Here is a 19,791-nt window from a genome sequence, read left to right as displayed (position 1 = left end):
CAATATAATTAGCCCCTTTAGGCTAATATATTTTTTGATAGTCTACAGAATAAACCATCATTATACAATAACTTGCCTAATTACCCTAACCTGCCTAGTTAACCTAATTAACCTGATTAAGCCTTTAAATGTCACTTCAAGCTTTATACTAGTACCTCTTAAAAATATCTAGTAAAAAATTATGTACTGTCATCATGCCAAAGAAAAAAAAAATCAGTTATTAGAAATGAGTTATTAAAACTATTGTGTTTAGAAATGTGTTGAAAAAATCTTTTCTCGGTTAAACAGAAATTGGGGAAAAAAATAAACGGGGGTAATAATTCTGACTTCAACTGGATGTATACAGTTGAGGACAAAATCATTAGCCCACCTGTGCAATATTTATTCTTTTTCAAAATTTTTACAAATATCCTTTTCAAAGGATTTCTGATTTCTTCTAGAGAAAGTCCTTATTGTTTTATTTTGGCCAGTATAGTTTTTACTACGATATTTTACTACGATAGTCTACATAACAAACCCATGCTATACAATGACTTGCCTATTTACCATAACTTTCCTAGTTAACCAAAATGACCTGGGTAGGCCCTTAAATTGCACTTTTAGCTGAATACTAGTATCTTGAAAAATACTTAGGGTAATAAGTGCTGTCATCATGATAAAGATAAAAGGAATATTAGGTTAAACTGTGTAGAACTTATGAAAATGTTGAAACCTGATTAACTTAAACATAAAAAATATTAGTTGTCTTGACTTTTTGTCGTAAAATCATTTTACACTATAGTGAGTATTTTTAAAAGTCTTTTTTCTGTAATAAGATGTTTTAAATGTGTCTGACAACAATTATTTGTAAGTTAACTGGTAAATCTAAACCGTAATTCTCATGATGTGGATAAATGCAGCCAGTTATACTGTATATATGTATACATATAGTTGAGTGCAAAATCATTAGCCCTCCTGTGCAATATTTATCCTATGTTTCTCAAATGATGTTTAACAAATGTATGAGTGCATTTTCAAAGGATTTCTGACATTATTTTTTCTTCTACAGACAATCTTATTTGTTTTATTTTGGCCAGTATAGTTTTTACTATAATATTGTACTATGGTAGTCTACAGAACAAACCACTGCTATACAAAGACTTGCCTAATTACCATAACTTCTCTAATTAACCTAATTAATATCTAGAGTAATATACTGTCAACATGTCAAAGATAAAGAAAATTAGAAATGAGTTATTAAAACTATTGTTTAGAAATGCGTTGAAAAAATCTCTCTGTTAAACAGAACATAGGGGGAAAATAATTAAAATTGAACAGGAAGGCTAATAATTCTGATTTCAGATATATATGTATATGTAGTAACTGTACATATCAATATTTTATGGAGTTGTTTCACTCTACATTTTGGTCCAAATATGGACAATCTGAATCCTTAGTTAAACGTTAAACTTAAAATAAATTTTCTTCTAATATATTCTATGTACATGAAGAGTGAGAGACAGAATTCTTAAGGGTTGTTTCACCCTAAATATGGTCAAAAATGACCAAAACTAATGATTGGATTAAACGTAAAATCTTGTTAAAAAATTTACCTCAACTTTGTTAATATTTGTCCCAAATTTGTAGTGTAATAACCATCTTTTTGTGAAACATTTAGCATTTGTGTGACTATTAAGTCATCGGTTCTTCTAGGACCAATGACTTAAAACATTATTTTATCATCTCTAAAGAGTTTTCCACTAACAGCTGTGCATTAAATGTTCAACAGGTGGTTTCACAGAGATCTTTCAGGATTAGATGCAGAAGCCGTTTTGAAGAGTCGAGGAGTCCATGGCAGCTTCCTGGCTCGACCAAGCAAGAAAAATGTCGGCGATTTCTCCCTTTCTGTTAGGTACAGCATTTTTCTTTTAATTTGGTGTGCTTAAAAATATCAGTTTTCTACCCCTCTTTAGAAAACAATGCTAGCAAGGATAAGCTGAGGTCAGATTGACTGATAGATACCCTACATAGTTCTACTATATACTCAAATTCTTAAATGAACTCTCTGTGTGTTGTCTAAAAAAACTCTTCTAATTTCTTTCTATGTACTGAATGTTACTGCATTTGGTTTGATTTTCATGTTTTGTTATTCTTTTATGCCTCACAGTGTTGTCGACTATAGAAAACATTTATATGCTTCCCTTAAAGACAGTTATTTATTTAGTTATTACATTTTTAGAAATCCAAAGACATCACAGACTAAGCATTTAATAGTTCTGTATTTTTATACAGTACATCACTTATTCAGAAGCGCTGTGGTTTTCTGACCTTAAAACATGTCAGTGCATACATTTTCGTGCTACAGCTGTCTCATTCCTTTTATTAAACCTGTTTTCTTATTTCCCCTTTTTATTTTGTGTCTTTCAGCAACCGTTGACTCCATCATTGTAATAATTCGCACTTTTTTTTCCATAAACCGTAAACTTGTGTTTACATATAGATGGTCAAATATGCTTAAATACAGTTTTCCAGTCTACTTTGCATAATATCTGCTCAATGATGAACAAAATCAACATGCTGCGTCATTGTCAGGGATGCGACTTCCACTTACCTTTTTAGTGTTAGTAAATGCCAACCAAATGTCAGTCAACCTTTTATAAAGGGTAAAAATCAGTGTCAATAACTCAAAAGTTTGAAACAATACTTCTGTTGTGACCTACTCAGGAACATGTCAGAGAAAATTCAAGAAAACCTGTATACCTACAGTTCACAATTCATTTAATGATAGATTTATTTGTATCTTCATGTACAGTAACATAGAAGAAATCTTTTACTTTTTTATCAGCAAATTGATTGCATTGATTTGCTTTTAGTTGTACTTTTTGAACCATATTGGTAGTTTATTAAAACTTTATCTATGGATAAAATTGCAATTGAAGTCAAATCCAGTGTAAAACAATGTTTATTGTCTAATAAACTACTTTAAAATGTATTTATTACAAGGTAATGTACTTGTACTATTGAATGTAATTAGTGTAAGGTTAGGATTAGGGTTTGTGCTAGAGTTAATTCATGTTATTTAATAGTTTACACATCGAGGACACTTTAAAATAAAACAGCATTTACGATAATGTTTAATAATTAATGTAAGATCAATTATTAATAAATCTTTCATTTATGGGATATATATTATTCTAAATCTGACACTAATGTTTCATGAGGGAATAAGGGAGTTGAAATAAGGTCAAGTTTTATCCTGAATTTCTTTTTGAAAACACTTTGGTGAAAAGCATGATTGATATGGGTAATCAATATCTATGACAGCAAAAAAAATAGCTGCAATGCTTTGCAAAAAAGTCTTCTTCTCAGGTAATTACTACATACTCACATAACATTTCTACACACTAACTTTCTGTTTCTCAATTTCCTTTGACATTGCATTCTGATGCTGATAGATTTTGTTCTGATTAGTCTATGTTTAGCGATTTTTCCGATGATAAAGTAGAAATACTTATTTTACATCATCAACTGTCTTCTCTTTTTTTTTCTCCAGAGTTGGGGAGATCATCACCCACATTAGGATTCAAAACACAGGGGATTATTATGACCTGTATGGTGGGGAGAAGTTTGCCACATTGGCAGAGTTAGTGGAGTACTACACTGGAGATCATGGAACCCTACAGGATAAAGATGGGACTGTTATTGAGCTCAAATACCCTTTAAACTGTTCCGATCCCACCACAGAGAGGTAAGCAATCATATCTGACCCTCATTCAGGACATTTCCAGGTGTGTTTGCCAAGTTAAACAAGAAATAGCTCAAATTAGCCATTTTATTTGACCTTTGGCTTTGGGAGATTCTGATATTCCGCATACTGACCTTCAGGATGAGTTTTATCTGCATTTTACCAATGTACTTAGTGTTTTATGAAATGTGACATTTGCTAACCTTGTCTATGCAAAGTCCAGACTCCCATCATACCATTTAAAATATTATGGTTATGATGTTTACATAGGTTAATCATGGAATCATTCCATTTAAATTTTCACATTTACAATACAACCGAGCAAGCATTTTTTTGTGCGTTTAATAAATGTCTAATAGACATCTTGACTAAAACAAGGTTAAATTTGAGCTGTCAGTGAATATCTAGTAGAGATATAACGATAGTCTTAAATATTGTATCTTGGAACTATTGTTAGATATTTATTAGATTTTTTTCTAAAAAGCCTATGTCTATTATTAACAAATTTGCTTGGTGGGAACATCCCAATTATTTAGGCACCCCACAAATGGGTGAACATTTTAGTCATGCTTTATGTTGCATACTGCTGTTGGTTATAATAAAATATGTAGCATTTGTTTGTATCAGTTGTTTATGTTTAAGTTGTTATATTAGGTGTTCGGTCAAAAACAAAAAAAGTTTAATGGTCAAAGTGATATTTCCATGTCTCATACAACTTTATTGTTCAATGCTAAGCTTAATGCAGATGGTGATGTTGGGTAATTGGAAAACCTGTTTGCAAATGTATATGCTACTCAAATGATTGCTGTCCATGTAAACATAAAGGCTGCAATGGGCTTTTATAAGCTATTCTAGGCCATCGATGTTCAACCATTTGTCTCATAAAGCCACCAATTTACATGTTTTAGTTTATTTTTTATTATTTGTTTATTATCATTCAAGGAAGTGTTGCTGATTTGCACATTTGAGAAGTGTTTGGAAGCTCTGTAGTTTTTAGCAGTGGTATTTTATGCAAATACATTTTTTTACCTCTTTCAAAAACATGTTAGCTAAACTGCAAGCTAACAAATCTATGTCAAGTACATAGTTATAGAGAGTTATACTGTATTTTATTTCTGTTAGAAGCTGTAGTGTGGTTGGCAACTTTATAATGGTAACTGGTAGTGTACCGCTGGTATACCTACAGTGAGGAAAGGTCACATATATTTTTAAGTTTACTTTGTCTAAATAAAAATACCAATGTACTGTTATTATACTTTAAGTTTCAACATTACTTGGGAACAATTCCTTTGTTTAAATAAAAAAAGCTTTTAAGTATATACCTCCTTGTCTTATCTGATGTAGCAGAGTACACAATAAGTAAAAAAAAAAAAAAAAAAAAAAAAAAAAAAAAAAAAAATATATATATATATATATATATATATATATATATAACAACGCTTTCAATAAACATATTAATAATTTTTTTTATAATTTTAACATAATATAACATCTATTAACATTAAACATGTTAAATAAATATATTAATAAATTATTATAAATAGTTTTATATATAAGCATACTGTTATATATTATTATACATAGTAAAGATATTGTATATTATTATATATAGATCAGATTTTGTAATCTTCACATCATATATTCATGTTGTCTATATCTCTACCCAACAGTAAGGTAAATTCAAAAAAAACATTAACAATTTAATAATAGGTTCAAAATCTGTATCGAAACATATCTTATACAGTTTGTCTTTATATTTGTCTTAATATTTTACCAAAAGTTTATGATTTTGATGCTGGCACTATTTATTTTGGCTGTGGTAAATTCCAAACTAATAATGTCCTTTAAGTAGAGTATTTAAGAAAGATCAAGTGAAGTAGATGGATTCAGCCGTCCATCACTCCAGCATTAAAAAAAAGCTGACAGAATCCTTCTTTGGTTGAAAGATGAAAAGAGAGTGATGAATATAGTTCACATTGTATATGTTATTTTGTACTGTAGTAAACTACTCCTGTATGGTATTTAGAGTTAGTTACACTCTCAAAAAAATGGTAAAATGTTGATCCAAAGAAGGTATAAACCTTTGTAACTGGGGCAGTACCTTTTTATAGAAACATAATTGTACCTTAAGACAAAGAAACTAATTTGTACCATTGCAGTTTGTACTTTTAAGGACATGATTTGTACCAAGGGAAACCAAATTGTACCTTTGGTGTTTAAAACCTGCAGATACAATATTGTACCTTCAAAGGTAAAAATCTGATCCATGAAGGTACCTCTACTGTGACAAGACACTTTGTACCTTAACAATATCAAATGTGTTCCTTCAAGAACTATTCAAAGGCATTTTGCTACTGTATATCCAAAATACGTACAATTTTTTCAGTAAATATAAAACATCAAAAAAAATGTTTATCTATGTTTTAAAAAAAGATTATTTTTGTGTAAATGCACCTTTTACATTTACAATAAAGAATAAAAAAATACTTTAACAATTAACATTTCAAAAATGTTACAGAATACTTTCTGCTTAAATGTCTGCGTAAACACTTTGCATATGCAGGATTTTTGCCAGCTCACATGCGTTTTGAAAAGCAAATGCCAAAAGGCGCGGATATCAATAATGAAAACGTGTTTATCAGAAAATGCTCATCAAATGTTTATTAAAAATGCCTTAAATGTTTAGTTTACAATACCTATAGTTTTGTTTTACAAGTTGTTTTGTATAGAACTTACTTAATGTGTATGAGTTTCTTTAAGCATATGCTTTTAAATGATGATTCATGTTTTAATATGGAAATTATTCATAAAATCACTTTGCCTTTCCAGTAATATTTATTTTCATAGATATTGTAAAAAAGAGCAATCCAACACTTTTTACCTTTTATATGAGAACAATTCTGTATCTTCATTTCAGCTGTACCATAAAAGGTACAGAACAGTATCATAAGAGGTCTTTTCTGTACCATATAAGGTGCAACTTTTACAAAAGTACAAAACTGTTCCTTAAGGAACATTATTTGTACCACCTTGTAACTTTTTTTCTGAAAGTGTAGAATGTGTAAATCAGTAAGTAAAACTACATGAATAAAGTAGACAAAAAGGCAATTAGCTTTCCAGACAGTGGTTTACTATAGAAACTGGTTAAACTGCGTATTAATTTTGAAAGTTATGAGGGAGTGTAATGTTCTACATGTATGCAGTTTCTTGAACTGTGTATGACTGCCAGTGTGAATCATGTACTAACAATCTTCTTGGGTTTGCCTGGCCCTGCTGTTGGTTCATTGATTTGGTCAATCATTTTATTTATTGCACATGATTATTTATTTTATCACACGCTGGAATCCTTCCAGATTCTACTTTCAGTTATGTCACAAATTGAGGAACAAAGTCTCCAACATGCCTTCCACTGCTGCCAGTAATCTTATCAAATGAAGAGGAAAAACACCAAACAGTTTTAAGAGATAGTTAGCCTGATCGTCAAGTAGAAATCAGTTAACATGACAAATGTAAGATGCGCATTCTGATAAACCTGCAAATGAAAAATGGACATTATCTAGATATGAAAGACTGTTAGATTTCATTTAGTTTCTTTTTTTTATGCTTAATTTTATTTGATGCAAAAAGAAAAGTGGTATCAGTGATTATTTTGCAGTTATTTTGCGTTCACTAAATAAATAAAACTGCATTAACACAGATTAATGTAACATGAATGCAAGTGAATTAATCATGGTTAAATTGCAGTAATAAATAAATGCATAATAAATATTTACATTTTATACTATAATAATTATAAAATAGTTAAAGTAATAGTTAACAAGTGCAAAAGTGTGAGATCACAAATTAAAAAGATCTATTATATTATATTTTATTGCATTGTTTTATATTATATAATATTATATTATATTATATTAATTTTATTTTATTTTATCATATTTCCTAGTTTGACAGAATTCCTTTTTTGATTGATTCTGAATCCCTTTATTCAAAGTGGCATTTTATAAATAGCTCATTAATTTTAATGAATGCTTTTTAATTCAAGTTGAAGAATCTTGAATTGCAGACATACTCCACCCCACCCTCTGCCATGTGTCTGACTTCCTCTTTTCTACTGCGGTTGGAAACTTTAGTTTTGACACATTTGCAAACAGTGACCAGACCCATTCAGGCCTTCCTTCGTCTCTTTATTGTCTCTTTTTCTTTTTTGGTCATGCTTGTGATGAACTTGATTCAAACTGAGCTGTAAGCTTTCTTGCACCACAAAAGTTGCACAGTTGATGTATGTTTGTAAATCGCCCCAAAAATGGTAAGTGTTTATTAAATAATCAGCTTTCTTTCTGCCATTTTAGATATTTCGTTTTATTCTGCCAAGTTATTCATCCCCTCCGCCCCCAAAAAAGTCATCATTTAGTGACCTGCAATGTCATTGCAAACATGTATGATTTTTTAAATCTAGCACTATGGGTAAGAGCAGTGTTTCTCAGTTAGGATCTGAATTTCTTATGTAATAAAAAATGCTCTAGAAAAAGGCCAGATTGTGCAGTAAAATACTTTGCTTATTTATTTTTTTATTTTACTAAAACAGTAGATTGTTGGCAAGCACAACTGCCAGTCATTTACTGTAAAATCAAGGACAAAACAGAAAAACCTGAGTCAAATTTCTGCTGAGCCTTTTATGTATTACAGCATGGAAACCATGAATTGGGTTTCTTCTTGTGGATTAACAAATGAAGCTTTGACCCAATACCCATTTTTGTGGTGATTTCTCAAGTGAAAATTTACAAATGAGACAGAAATAGGACATGAATCAGTATTTTAGTAGCTACGATCAAACCAGTCACATCGGATAAGACATCCGTATTGCCCTGTAGGATTTTTTTTTTTTAACAAGATGTAGCCATTATGTACCCTCAAGCACATATTTTTAGTTCTCAAAAATGTAGCCCTGAGCACATATTCCCAATGAGCCAGTGTTGACCATTACCTTTATTAGGTCATTGATGTAGTCCACTTAAACGACTGAATGAAAATGAGTAAACATATTCAAGCTCTGTGCCATTTTGTTTGTGGTTTGCTGGTTGATAAAAATAGATCTTAAATGTCTTGGCCAGGTCATTGATTTCTGTCACATTACACTATAGGATATTACACTTGCACCAATAGGATTCCACCATGGATGGGCAAATCATTTGGCACGTAAACTCTCACAGTGCATTGTGTATTCTCTAGCCATTGAGTGTACATTGGTTGTACTCTAGGTATTGCAATGCATTGTAGGATTGAATAAGTTAAGATCAGAATGTTCACTTTGGTTTCTGACATCGTTACAAGTGGCTGTTTTCTCAAATAGTGTACTCTATTATGCAAAAAACACTTTTTTAAGTATTCATTGTGTGGCAAAAGTGCTTGAATATTGAATATTCTCTTAATGGTAAAATATTAATTCTATTTTTTATATTCACAGTCTGCATCAACAGTTTTATTGGCATTGGCTTTTTTACATGTCATCAGAGGGGGAAAGCCCCGCCCATTTGTGACGATCTCTCCCTCATTAGCATAGACAGCCCTGAGTTTTTGCACCGATAATGCACAGATAATGTCCTTTTTTGAATCTGCCACTTTGCTGATGCATGTGAGCATTTTAGCTCCACTCTTTTGTGAAAAGAGGCATAAGAGCTAAATCACATTTGAATTTAAAGCAACAGTCTCCAAAACGGCACAATTTGGATCAAAGCCTAAAAGATTAGGGTTTTTTAGGGTTTACTTTGAGCAGAAACTTCACAAACATGGACATCACAGGCATGTTTACCATCTTGTAAAGAGAGGCATAATAGATCCTCTTTAAGGGTATAGGGGATTATTTGATTCATATTGACTCAATAACTTCTGTAGATTTTAAAAGGTTTAAATTTAATTTAGTGAAGACTATGTTTGATTACATAAGGTTTTTCAAGTCTGTTATAAAAAAACTGAAGGATAGATTATTCATAAATGTATAAGTTTATAATTAATTTGTTTATAACATAAGCTTATTGCAAAGCAAGGTTATGGTCAATGAAAACTATTGGTCTAACTATTTGATCTTATTTTGTGGGGGAGCCAGTGAAATGCTGGGCAGGGAAGGTCATTTTGTTTTTAAAATGTTTAGCATGAAAAGTGTTTTATATGGCTAAATGCAATGAGAACTTGATTTTAAAAGACCAAAATCAGTATAGAGTTAGGTTAAGAATATAATTTTTTTGTATGCTTTATATTTAAATGACTATAAATATAATTTTAACACAAGCTGAACAATATTTACAATGTTTGTTAACCATTTTACTTCTTTAGTTAATCATTAGAAATATTGCTTCATGAGGCTTAATGCATTAGGAAAGTTATATATTTTAGACCTCTATCCCGCATTTCACTTTTGTGTTGCATTAGATCACAATATGCATCTAATTTTTTAGCAGTTTTACATGTAACATGCAATTTTGCATGTTATTCAAATTTTCTGGGTTGATCTTTTTGCCTGTACATAATAAACATATTTTTTAAAAAACTGGACATTAAATTTGGTCTATATGTATATTTTTTTTGTCATGCATTAAACCCAATTTTTCACATTAAAGGTTTATAAAATTTGTCTTACAAATGTTAGTTTCACCATGCACCAACAGTGCATAATGCTGTCTCGCACATTAACCAGTTATTGTTATCTGTGCCAAAAGAAAATTACATTTTAAAGTCAGTCACATTGGAGGAGAATTTGTAATGACATAACGTTTCATACATTTGACACTCACATTAAGTGTGTAGAATATTTTGATTGCCAGAAATAAAGAAGATGAAACTTTTAGGTCTCTTCTAAAATCGGACAGATCTGTCTTTTTACAATGCAATAAAATGACAGAATACGCCGAATAAAGTCAAAGTCAGCTTTATTGTCAATTCAACCACATGTACAGGACAGAGTATTGAAATTGTGTTACTCTCAGACCCCAAATGCCTAACATATAATATAAATACAAAGAGTAGAATTTTAAGAAGAAATTACAAAAAATAAAATTATACATATAATGTAATCCAAAGATATAAGTAAAAAATAAAAATTTGTAAACAATACAATTACACTTAAAGGCATATGGCAAGTATTCCTAATGCGAATTCCTGATTGCATGACTTATTATATTTGTCATGCGTTTTGTTGTATTTAATAAATAATTTGTCTTTATTATTATTCAAAGACACCAAAATCATTATTTTGTGAGAAAGCACTCCCCCCTCCACCCCCCGAGAGGCGATTAAGCAAGTCCTTTTTCTCTTTTTTTTTTCACAAGAGAAGAGAGAAGGAAGGACAAGCTAAAAATACACCAAAGTCTCGAGTCAAGAAATCTTGTCATCAGAAAATTTTCCGACCGCAGTACAGGAAGCTGAGATGCTGAAATTGAGAACTGAGCCCAATTGTTAACTCACATTTTCGCATGGTAGAATGTGAGGACCTCCAAACTTTTGCATCATGATCTAGAAATATATGAGTATTGGAAATGTAGATGGTGACATGAATGTTCAGCCTCTTGTTTTTGTGTTCATGGCTACAGTGGTTTGTGGTGCAGCTCTGTTTGGCTCTAGTTTTTTATTTTTAGAAACTGCTGTCCTCTAAATACCTTGACTGGTTTATTTTGCGTCAGTTTCTCTGTACTACGGAAAAGGAATTTTAATATAACATACTCTACTGTTTGACCTAGAAATGTTTTGGTTATTATGGCATCTAATTTTTATAATGTGCAGACTGTAGTTTGAAGTTCACAGTGACCTTTTTTCTTTGCGTTTACATCTTCAGATGGTATCATGGCCATTTGTCTGGTCCAAATGCTGAGAAGTTGCTCCGGGAGCGCAATGAGCCCGGGACGTTTCTGGTCAGAGAGTCACTTTCCAAACCGGGAGACTTTGTGCTTTCTGCACTCACCGATGACCAGACCAGTTCTGGAAGGAGGGTCTCCCATATTAAGATCATGTGCAATGTAAGTGTGCGTGCATGTGTTCATACAAACATACATGTGAGTCATTAGAGCTCAGTGTTTTGTAGTAAGTCAACTAAAATGAGACGGCAGGAAGACATTGTATGTAATGATAAATTAAATGAGATTTTACATTTTTATTTATTTATTATATATTTATTTATTTATTTATTGAGCTTTTGCATTAACAATTTAAAGCAGTACATTACCCCTCCTCTACCACAACCACGGCATTGAAAGAAAAAATTTAAATAAATAAACATAATAAAAATAAAATATATATTGTTCCAGACTTTCTAAGTTGACAGTGAGAAAACAGAGTGTACCATATTTGTTCCGTCCATATGTTATCATTTAACATGAGAGGCTTGGCAACATCTAAAGGAGTACACAAAACAGGGGCATCTTAATAAAAAAAAAAAAAAAAGAAAACAGGTCATATCACCTTGTATAACAAAAACTTCTAGATATATCAAAGTTAACAGTGAGGGAATACATTGTCCTCTTTTTTTTTGACAATATGTTATCATTTGACATGAAGGGCTTGGTTTTACGGCTTTTAAATGTGACGTTGTCAAGATGTGTGTTTTGTTTACACTTCATACCATAAGTTTGGAAAAGGTTGCTAATACAAAAAGCAACTTACACTTGCATTAAACTAACTTTACTATACACTCAAAAACATATGTTTGCTGCTTGTTCAAACTACTTATTTAAAATAAGCTGAAACAACACAATTCTTAAGATTTCTTTAGGATAAGTTAGCTGTTCTATGTTCAGTCCACTTACATTTTTAAAGTTTACTTCATCTATTTGTGTTGGGGGCAACATGAATGAATTGTGTGGAACACTGCATTTTTTTACAGTGTATACTAAACATGTGACTAACCATTTTTATGGTATACCGCAGTTTGTAAAAGTCAAGGTTTTAAAACCGCCACAGTTTTATGTAATACCGTTACTAAGGTATATTTAAGAATTTTTATTTACTTTTACTTTTTTAGTTTTGGTTTTAAACTAATGAAGACAGCCGAAGTCAGTGAATCATTTTAATTATTCAGCCTGACATGTTTACTGTTCCAAAATATTTTAAATCTTTAAAAAAAAAAAAAAAAAAAAAAAAAAAAAAATTTATATATATATATATATATATATATATATATATATATATATATATATATATATATATATATATATATACACACATATATACATACATATATATATATATATATATATATATATATATATATATATATATATATATATATATATATATGCCATCATAAATTGTGTATTCAGATGGCCAAATTATGACTGAGTTGAATATGCTGGCCATGGAATATGAATATGATGGTTTGTTGTTTGCCCAATAAATGACAATAGGCCACAGTTTGTTTGTTTTTTTATTTAAAACTTTAACAGACTTCTTTTTTTCCCCCAAGTGATATATGATGTAATACATTTTGTCGTATTTCTTTATTCTAAATATTTAGCAAATGTGTTTGGTACCTCAAAAAGTGTGGTTATGATGACCATCCGACAAGCTTATCCAGCTAAAGATAGTGCTTAAAATGTCACTAAAATGCAATATTTAAATCTCATAATTCAATAGAAAATAAGGTGAACAACTGCAAAAGAACCAGCCCATTCATCAGATTGGCTTCTGGCCTAAAGTATTTTTTTTACCATATGAAATGTGTATGATCTAACTAGCTTAATGGAGGGAAAATTAGACAAAGTGTGCACAAGTTAGGATTAGTGCTGAATAAGGAAAGCAAATGAATGGCAGTGTAGTTTTAGTTTAATTGTAAAGAATAAATGTTGTTTTTTTTAATGAATGGCAGTATAATTTCCAATTTATACAGTTCAAGTGTTTACATTATATGATACATATTTTATATGTGACTCGTTTTAATTAAAAACAGCTAAAATATTGAGGTCAATGAAGACCGGTAAAAAAAGGGATAGTTCACCCAAAAATTGATGATTACTCTCCCTCAAAGTGGTCAAATGGTTATGAGATTTATCTTCTGTTCTTAACAAAAGAAAATAGTTTGAAGAAAGCTAAAAACCATTGACTCCCAGTAAGAACTACAAATACTACATTAAGTTGATGGCTTCAGGATTTCAGTTTTTCAAAATATTTTCTTTTGTGTTATTAATTTTTTTGTTACATAATTTTCGTTTTGGGTGAACTATCCCTTTAAGTGTTAAGTTTCATTACCTTAAAATAATTTTTTATTATTCCTTTCTCTTTACACTTTTCTGTGTTTTTTTAAAACCAAAAAGCTGACATTCTAACACTGGCACTCTGCTCTCTCTCTATATAAATATAAAGACATAGAGATATAAATATATATTTCTTTAATAGAATTAGAATGACTGACACTTTACAGCACATGCTATTCTTTTTCTGCTTTAATTCTACTTTCCTCATTTGTAAGTCATTTCGGATACATGAATCTGCCAGATGATTCAATGGAAATGTAATGTCTGGAATCTAAAGGGAAATTTAATATGTAGTAGATATTAAAAACGGTAGAAACTCCATAACTGTAAGCATTTCCAGTATGACGTTAACAAACACACACACACACACACACACACACACACACACACACACACACACACACACACACACACAGAGCATAACATTTGCCCACATTGACATAGTTTAACACAAATACACATAAACATGTCTGACACACTTGTGCGCAGTATAAATAAGTACATTACACACAAACACACAGCATAAGATTTGCCCACATTGACATAGTTTAACACAAATACACATAAACATGTCTGACACACTTGTGCGCAGTATAAATAAGTACACTACACACACACACACACACACACACACACACACACAGTATGACAGTTATATACCTGTTCGCTCTTACCTGGGAAGGCGACTGGACTTTGAGTCACGAGTGTGTGGACGTAAGCGGGGGTTGTTCGTGCTAAAAAAGCGCTATTGTTGTGCTGTTTTAATGAATGGTACGAGATTATGACCAGGGGAAAATCAGGTCAGCGCACTGCTTGTCGATTGTTAATTTCTTCCACTGGTATGTGCGTGTGTGCATGTGCTTCAAAGAGCAGAAAAAAACGCCAGCGCTGCTGCCCTGTGAGCAGATTAACAGAACAAACCATGTTCTGTGAAGACGGGTCTAATCAGCTCACAGAAACAAACAATGCAGATAAAACTTCTTAAAGCGGCCTGCGTTAACCCTAGTTTAGCCAAGAACTTTTAAGCCCTCGCCAGTGGACACTTTCTGCTTTTAATCTAGTCTGAACACAAAGAAAGCTTTCTGTGTTGCCATTTTAATGGTTTATGAATGAGTTTTTTTATAGGTTAAACAATGAGAACACAATCTGAATAACAGTTTAATAGGAAATCTTAAGTTGACTGCTCAATTAAAATAATGAATCGAAAGTTTGACTTATCTTTTACTGTATGCTGTTGTTGGTTTACTTAAGTTAATGGACTGACAAGCATAAACGTACAATCAGTATTTATTTTTAACATTAGTTAATAAAAATACAAGTATTTGATTTGAGTTTGATTTACGTCATGCAGCACACACGCATTAAATTATATCAACAGAGACAATTTTATGTCATTAAGATACAGTATAAATGAATACGCCCCATGTTAAATATGAATATTTTATATATTTCTGAATGAATATGGGTAATATTTATTTGTGTAATTGAACAAAACAGATTTATTAAACAGATATATATATATATATATAACAGATATATATAACAGATATATATAGATATATATATATAAATACTATTTTAGCCACAAAACATCTTTACAAATATAAAGATAATACATTTAAATTTATGAAAAATGTTGCAAAAGCATACAAGCTACAACATTTCATTAAAATTGTAAATATTTTTTGTTTCTTTTGATTTTTGCTGTTTTTGAAAATTTTGTTTAATATTTTTCTTTAACAAATTTGGGCTACTAATTTTTGAACATTTATCATAAGTTATTTTGTTAGTATAGCTCCAGATTTGGTCTAATGTATATGCACAAATTTAATATTGTAAAGCTTCCTATAGAAAGTATTAGTTTAAATGAGAGACTTGTGGGGGGTTTACTCATATATGCTGAGAACTATATTAATAAATGCTGTAGTTTCCATTAACTAGGATTAATAATTGTCTTAGTTTTTAATAGCTGGGCTTTTTTAACAGCTTGCTAGAAATGCACCTGTAATTCCCATTTGAGTTTTTTTTTTTTCTTTTTTGCGAACCTTGAAAAAAATGGTTTCAAGTTAGGATGGAAAGCCGGCTATAGATAATTTGGTTTTATATCATTATTTGTTTTTAGCTTAAGACAAAAAAAGACTATTGTATTAATTGATTTAATGTATTTCTAAAAATAAAGTTAGGAGGTTATGGGTAAAAAATAAGAAAAAAGAAGTTATTTGTTTATTTAACTAACTGCTTATTTGAATACAGTTAGTCCCACTTTGTATTTATAATCAATATAAAATCAATGAAACTGAAATTCTCATATTTTAGATTAGTACAATATTTAATTTCTTAATTATGAAACTTTTCACATTTTCAGGTTTCTCAGTAGCAGAAGTCGTCTTAGTTAAGTAAACTTAGAGCACAGTGAAAGGGACTGTACAACAATCATTAAAAAAAAAAATCCTATTTACTGAAATAATAGAAATAACTCCATGATGATGTTATCAAGACTTTCAGAAAAAGAAATAGTGTGAGACTGATATTGGCAGCCAGAAGAGAGAACAATGCCAACAATATAATGTTGCATTATAAACGCTTCATTTGTTTGTCATTCAAGCGGTCATTTGTTTTTTGTCATATGATGCACAGATGATATAATACATACATGAATACATTTAAATGTACATATGTTTTAAAGCAATCTAAAAAAAAAAAAATACAAAAAAATAAAAACTTTAGAGGATTTAAGATGCTGATGACTGTTAAACTCGTCATGTCTTGTGAAAAAGGTTCATTAGTTTTGATCTCAATACAGTGACAGTAAAAAAGCTAATCATTTAAATTTACAAACTGCATACTGCAATATCAAACCTATAAATACTACCTACAAATTTGTCTTTAAACCTTTAAACACAAAATAGTTCCACACAATAGATTTATTTGGACAACAAGAAGGAATTCAATTTATAATATTAGTTTTTACAAACTTAAGTGGATTGAACATAAAACAATTAAGTTGTCTCCCAAAAACCTAAAGAATTATGTTTCAGCTCATTTTAAATAAGTAGTTTATTAAATGGTAATAAACCTCATGTTGCCGGCGTGTATGAATCTGCCAGATTTGTTAACGATGACTTTCTTATGCACGTTTATTTGCAGAATGACCGCTACACCGTCGGTGGTAAAGACCAGTTTGATAATTTGACAGACCTTGTGGAGCATTTCAAGCGTGTTGGTATTGAGGAGTTGTCTGGCACAATGGTTTATCTCAAACAGGTAAAGTAAACTGATGTTTTTTTTTTTTTCCCCCAATCAGCATGTTTAATATCTTAAAGGTCAAGCAACTGGTCAGCTTCTGGTATTAATCCAAGACACTGCAGACAAAAGCAGTGTTTTCTTGCAGCTGACATTAATTGTTTTTTCCCGATAGTTTTTTTTAGTCTAGCAGAAAGATATGATCGTAGATTAACTTTTATATATCTTTTATTGCATTGCAATAATTAATTGCTATCACATCCAAAATAAAAGTTTGTTTTGACATAATTTAAGTGTGTACTGTATTTTATTATGAATATATTAATACATGATTCAATACTCAATGTAAAGACATGACTTCTGAACAATAAAAAGCTACAGTTTAAGGATACGTCATGTTTTTTTCATAAATGCATTTTTAAAATATAATACTATATAATATAATATATAATAGTTATTTAATTTATATATTTATTTGTTTGTGTAATTATTTTATTTATTTATTTGTGCAATTATTTCAGTTTATATATTTATTTATTTATTTATGTGTTAGTGTAATTATTTTATTTTTTATTTATTTGTTTGTGTAATTATTTTATTTATTTTTATTTATGTGTTTGTGTAATCATTTTATTTATATTTATTTATTTATTTATTAGTTTATTTATTTATGTGTTTGTGTAATTATTTTATTTATTTATTTACTTATTTATTTATTCATTTATGTGTTTGTGTAATTATTTTATTTTATATTTTATTTATTTATTTATTTATTTATTTATTTATTTATTTATGTGTGTGTGTATTTTTATTTTATATTTTGCTTATTTGTGTTTGCGTAATTTTATTTTATATTTTATTTATTTGTTTGTGTAAGGTTTTTGACAATTTTTTAAATGTATTTTTATAATTACATACTCAAGTAAAAACATGATTTTTGAACACTAAAAAAACTTTTCTATTAATCATGTATTTTATTTATTTATTTATTTTTTTATTTTTATTTTTACTTTTTCAGTTCAATCCTCAACGTAAAACTTTGCATTTCTGAAAAATAAATTCAATTTGAATCTGATTTATTCCCCATAACTGTACACTTCTGAAAAGCACTAAAATCCAAAAGCATGAGTTATCAATTTCTGCAAATTAACTCTTTATTTTAAAACCCAAAATGTTGTAATATATGTTACAAATAGTTTTAGATCATATTTATAACTGTATATAGTGTGTAAATGCTGACTTTGACTCAGGAGCATCAGTTCTGCTGACATTAAAAGACTGAAGCGTGAAGTTATCTTCTTTAAAGTGTGACAAACAAAGAAGTGTGGGAAATGTGATTAATCTTCAACCTTTCTGTCTGTCTGTCTTTGTGTGGATGTCCTCTTTGTTTTCCGCAGCCCTATTACTCGACGAGGCTGAACGCCGCTGATATTCAGAGCAGAGTAAATCAGCTCGACCAGACCTCAGAGAGAGAGAAGATGGACGGGGCCGATAAAAAGATTAAAGCCGGCTTCTGGGAAGAGTTTGATGTGAGTGACATGTTAAAAGGTCATTCTCCACCTGCTGTATAGATGAAGCACACCTTCTTCATTTAGATGCATTTGGTTTGCTCGTTCATTCAGAAAAGGGACGGGTTTATGATGTTCAAGCTAGTGTGTGAGAAACAAATAGATGATTTTTTACTTGTCTATAAAAAATTAATTATGAGAGTTTAAGTCTTTGGAAAAAAGAAACAACACAAGCTTTATTCCTTTATTTTCTTTTTTTCATCACACATTTTGGAAAGTTTTCTTTTATGGAAAGTTCATCTTAATTACACCTTTAATACTTAATTGTGAATTTAAAGAGAGTCAGTTATAATAAAATACACTTAACTGTCTGGACCACTTATAATAATAATAATAATAATAATAATAATAATAATAATAATAATAATAATAATAATAATAATAATAATAATAATAATAATAACAATATAACAGTGATATAATAATAATAATATAAAATAATAATATAACAATAATATTATAATTAATACTAATATAAAAAATAATAATAATAAAAATGATGATAGTAGTAATAATAATATAACAATGATATAATAATAATATAATTATAATAATAATGATATAATAATTTAATGAAAATAATATAGTAATAATAATAATATTAAAATTAATACTAATATAAGATACAATAATCATAATATTAATAATATAATAATAATAATATAAAAATTATATCACAATTATAAAAATATAATAATAATAACAATTACACTAATAATACAATATAAAATAATAATAATTTTAATATAATAATAATTATTATTTTAATATAACAATATAATAATAATTATAATATAACATTAATAATAATAATAATAATAATAATAATATAAGAAATAATAATAATAATAATTTTGAGCTAAACAAATAGACATCATTGTTAGATTTATATTGCGGATAGAAAATACATTCTCCATAATGTTATATATTAATAATGTTAATATTAAACACTCTTGAAGATTTCAGTCCGGACCAATGACTGTAACCAGGAAATAAACTGATCCAAATAGAATAAATCATC

The 19,791-nt window shown here is 29.5% G+C and overlaps 1 protein-coding gene across 2 annotated transcripts in view; it reads left to right on the top strand.

Annotated features, from left to right (window-relative positions):
* Positions 1–19,791, top strand: part of ptpn6 (protein tyrosine phosphatase non-receptor type 6) — a 36,968-nt gene that overhangs the window by 1,763 nt on the left and 15,414 nt on the right. The window contains 5 exon segments of one of the 2 annotated variants that reach the window (NM_199960.1): positions 1,769–1,891; positions 3,533–3,727; positions 11,550–11,730; positions 17,107–17,223; positions 18,600–18,731. In NM_199960.1, the coding sequence (NP_956254.1) occupies positions 1,769–1,891; positions 3,533–3,727; positions 11,550–11,730; positions 17,107–17,223; positions 18,600–18,731 (748 nt within the window). 2 annotated transcript variants of the gene reach the window in all.

This window comes from Danio rerio, chromosome 16, assembly GCF_049306965.1.
Source record: "Danio rerio strain Tuebingen ecotype United States chromosome 16, GRCz12tu, whole genome shotgun sequence".
Taxonomy (NCBI): domain Eukaryota; kingdom Metazoa; phylum Chordata; class Actinopteri; order Cypriniformes; family Danionidae; genus Danio; species Danio rerio.
This window is presented reverse-complemented; position numbering and strand designations above follow the sequence as displayed.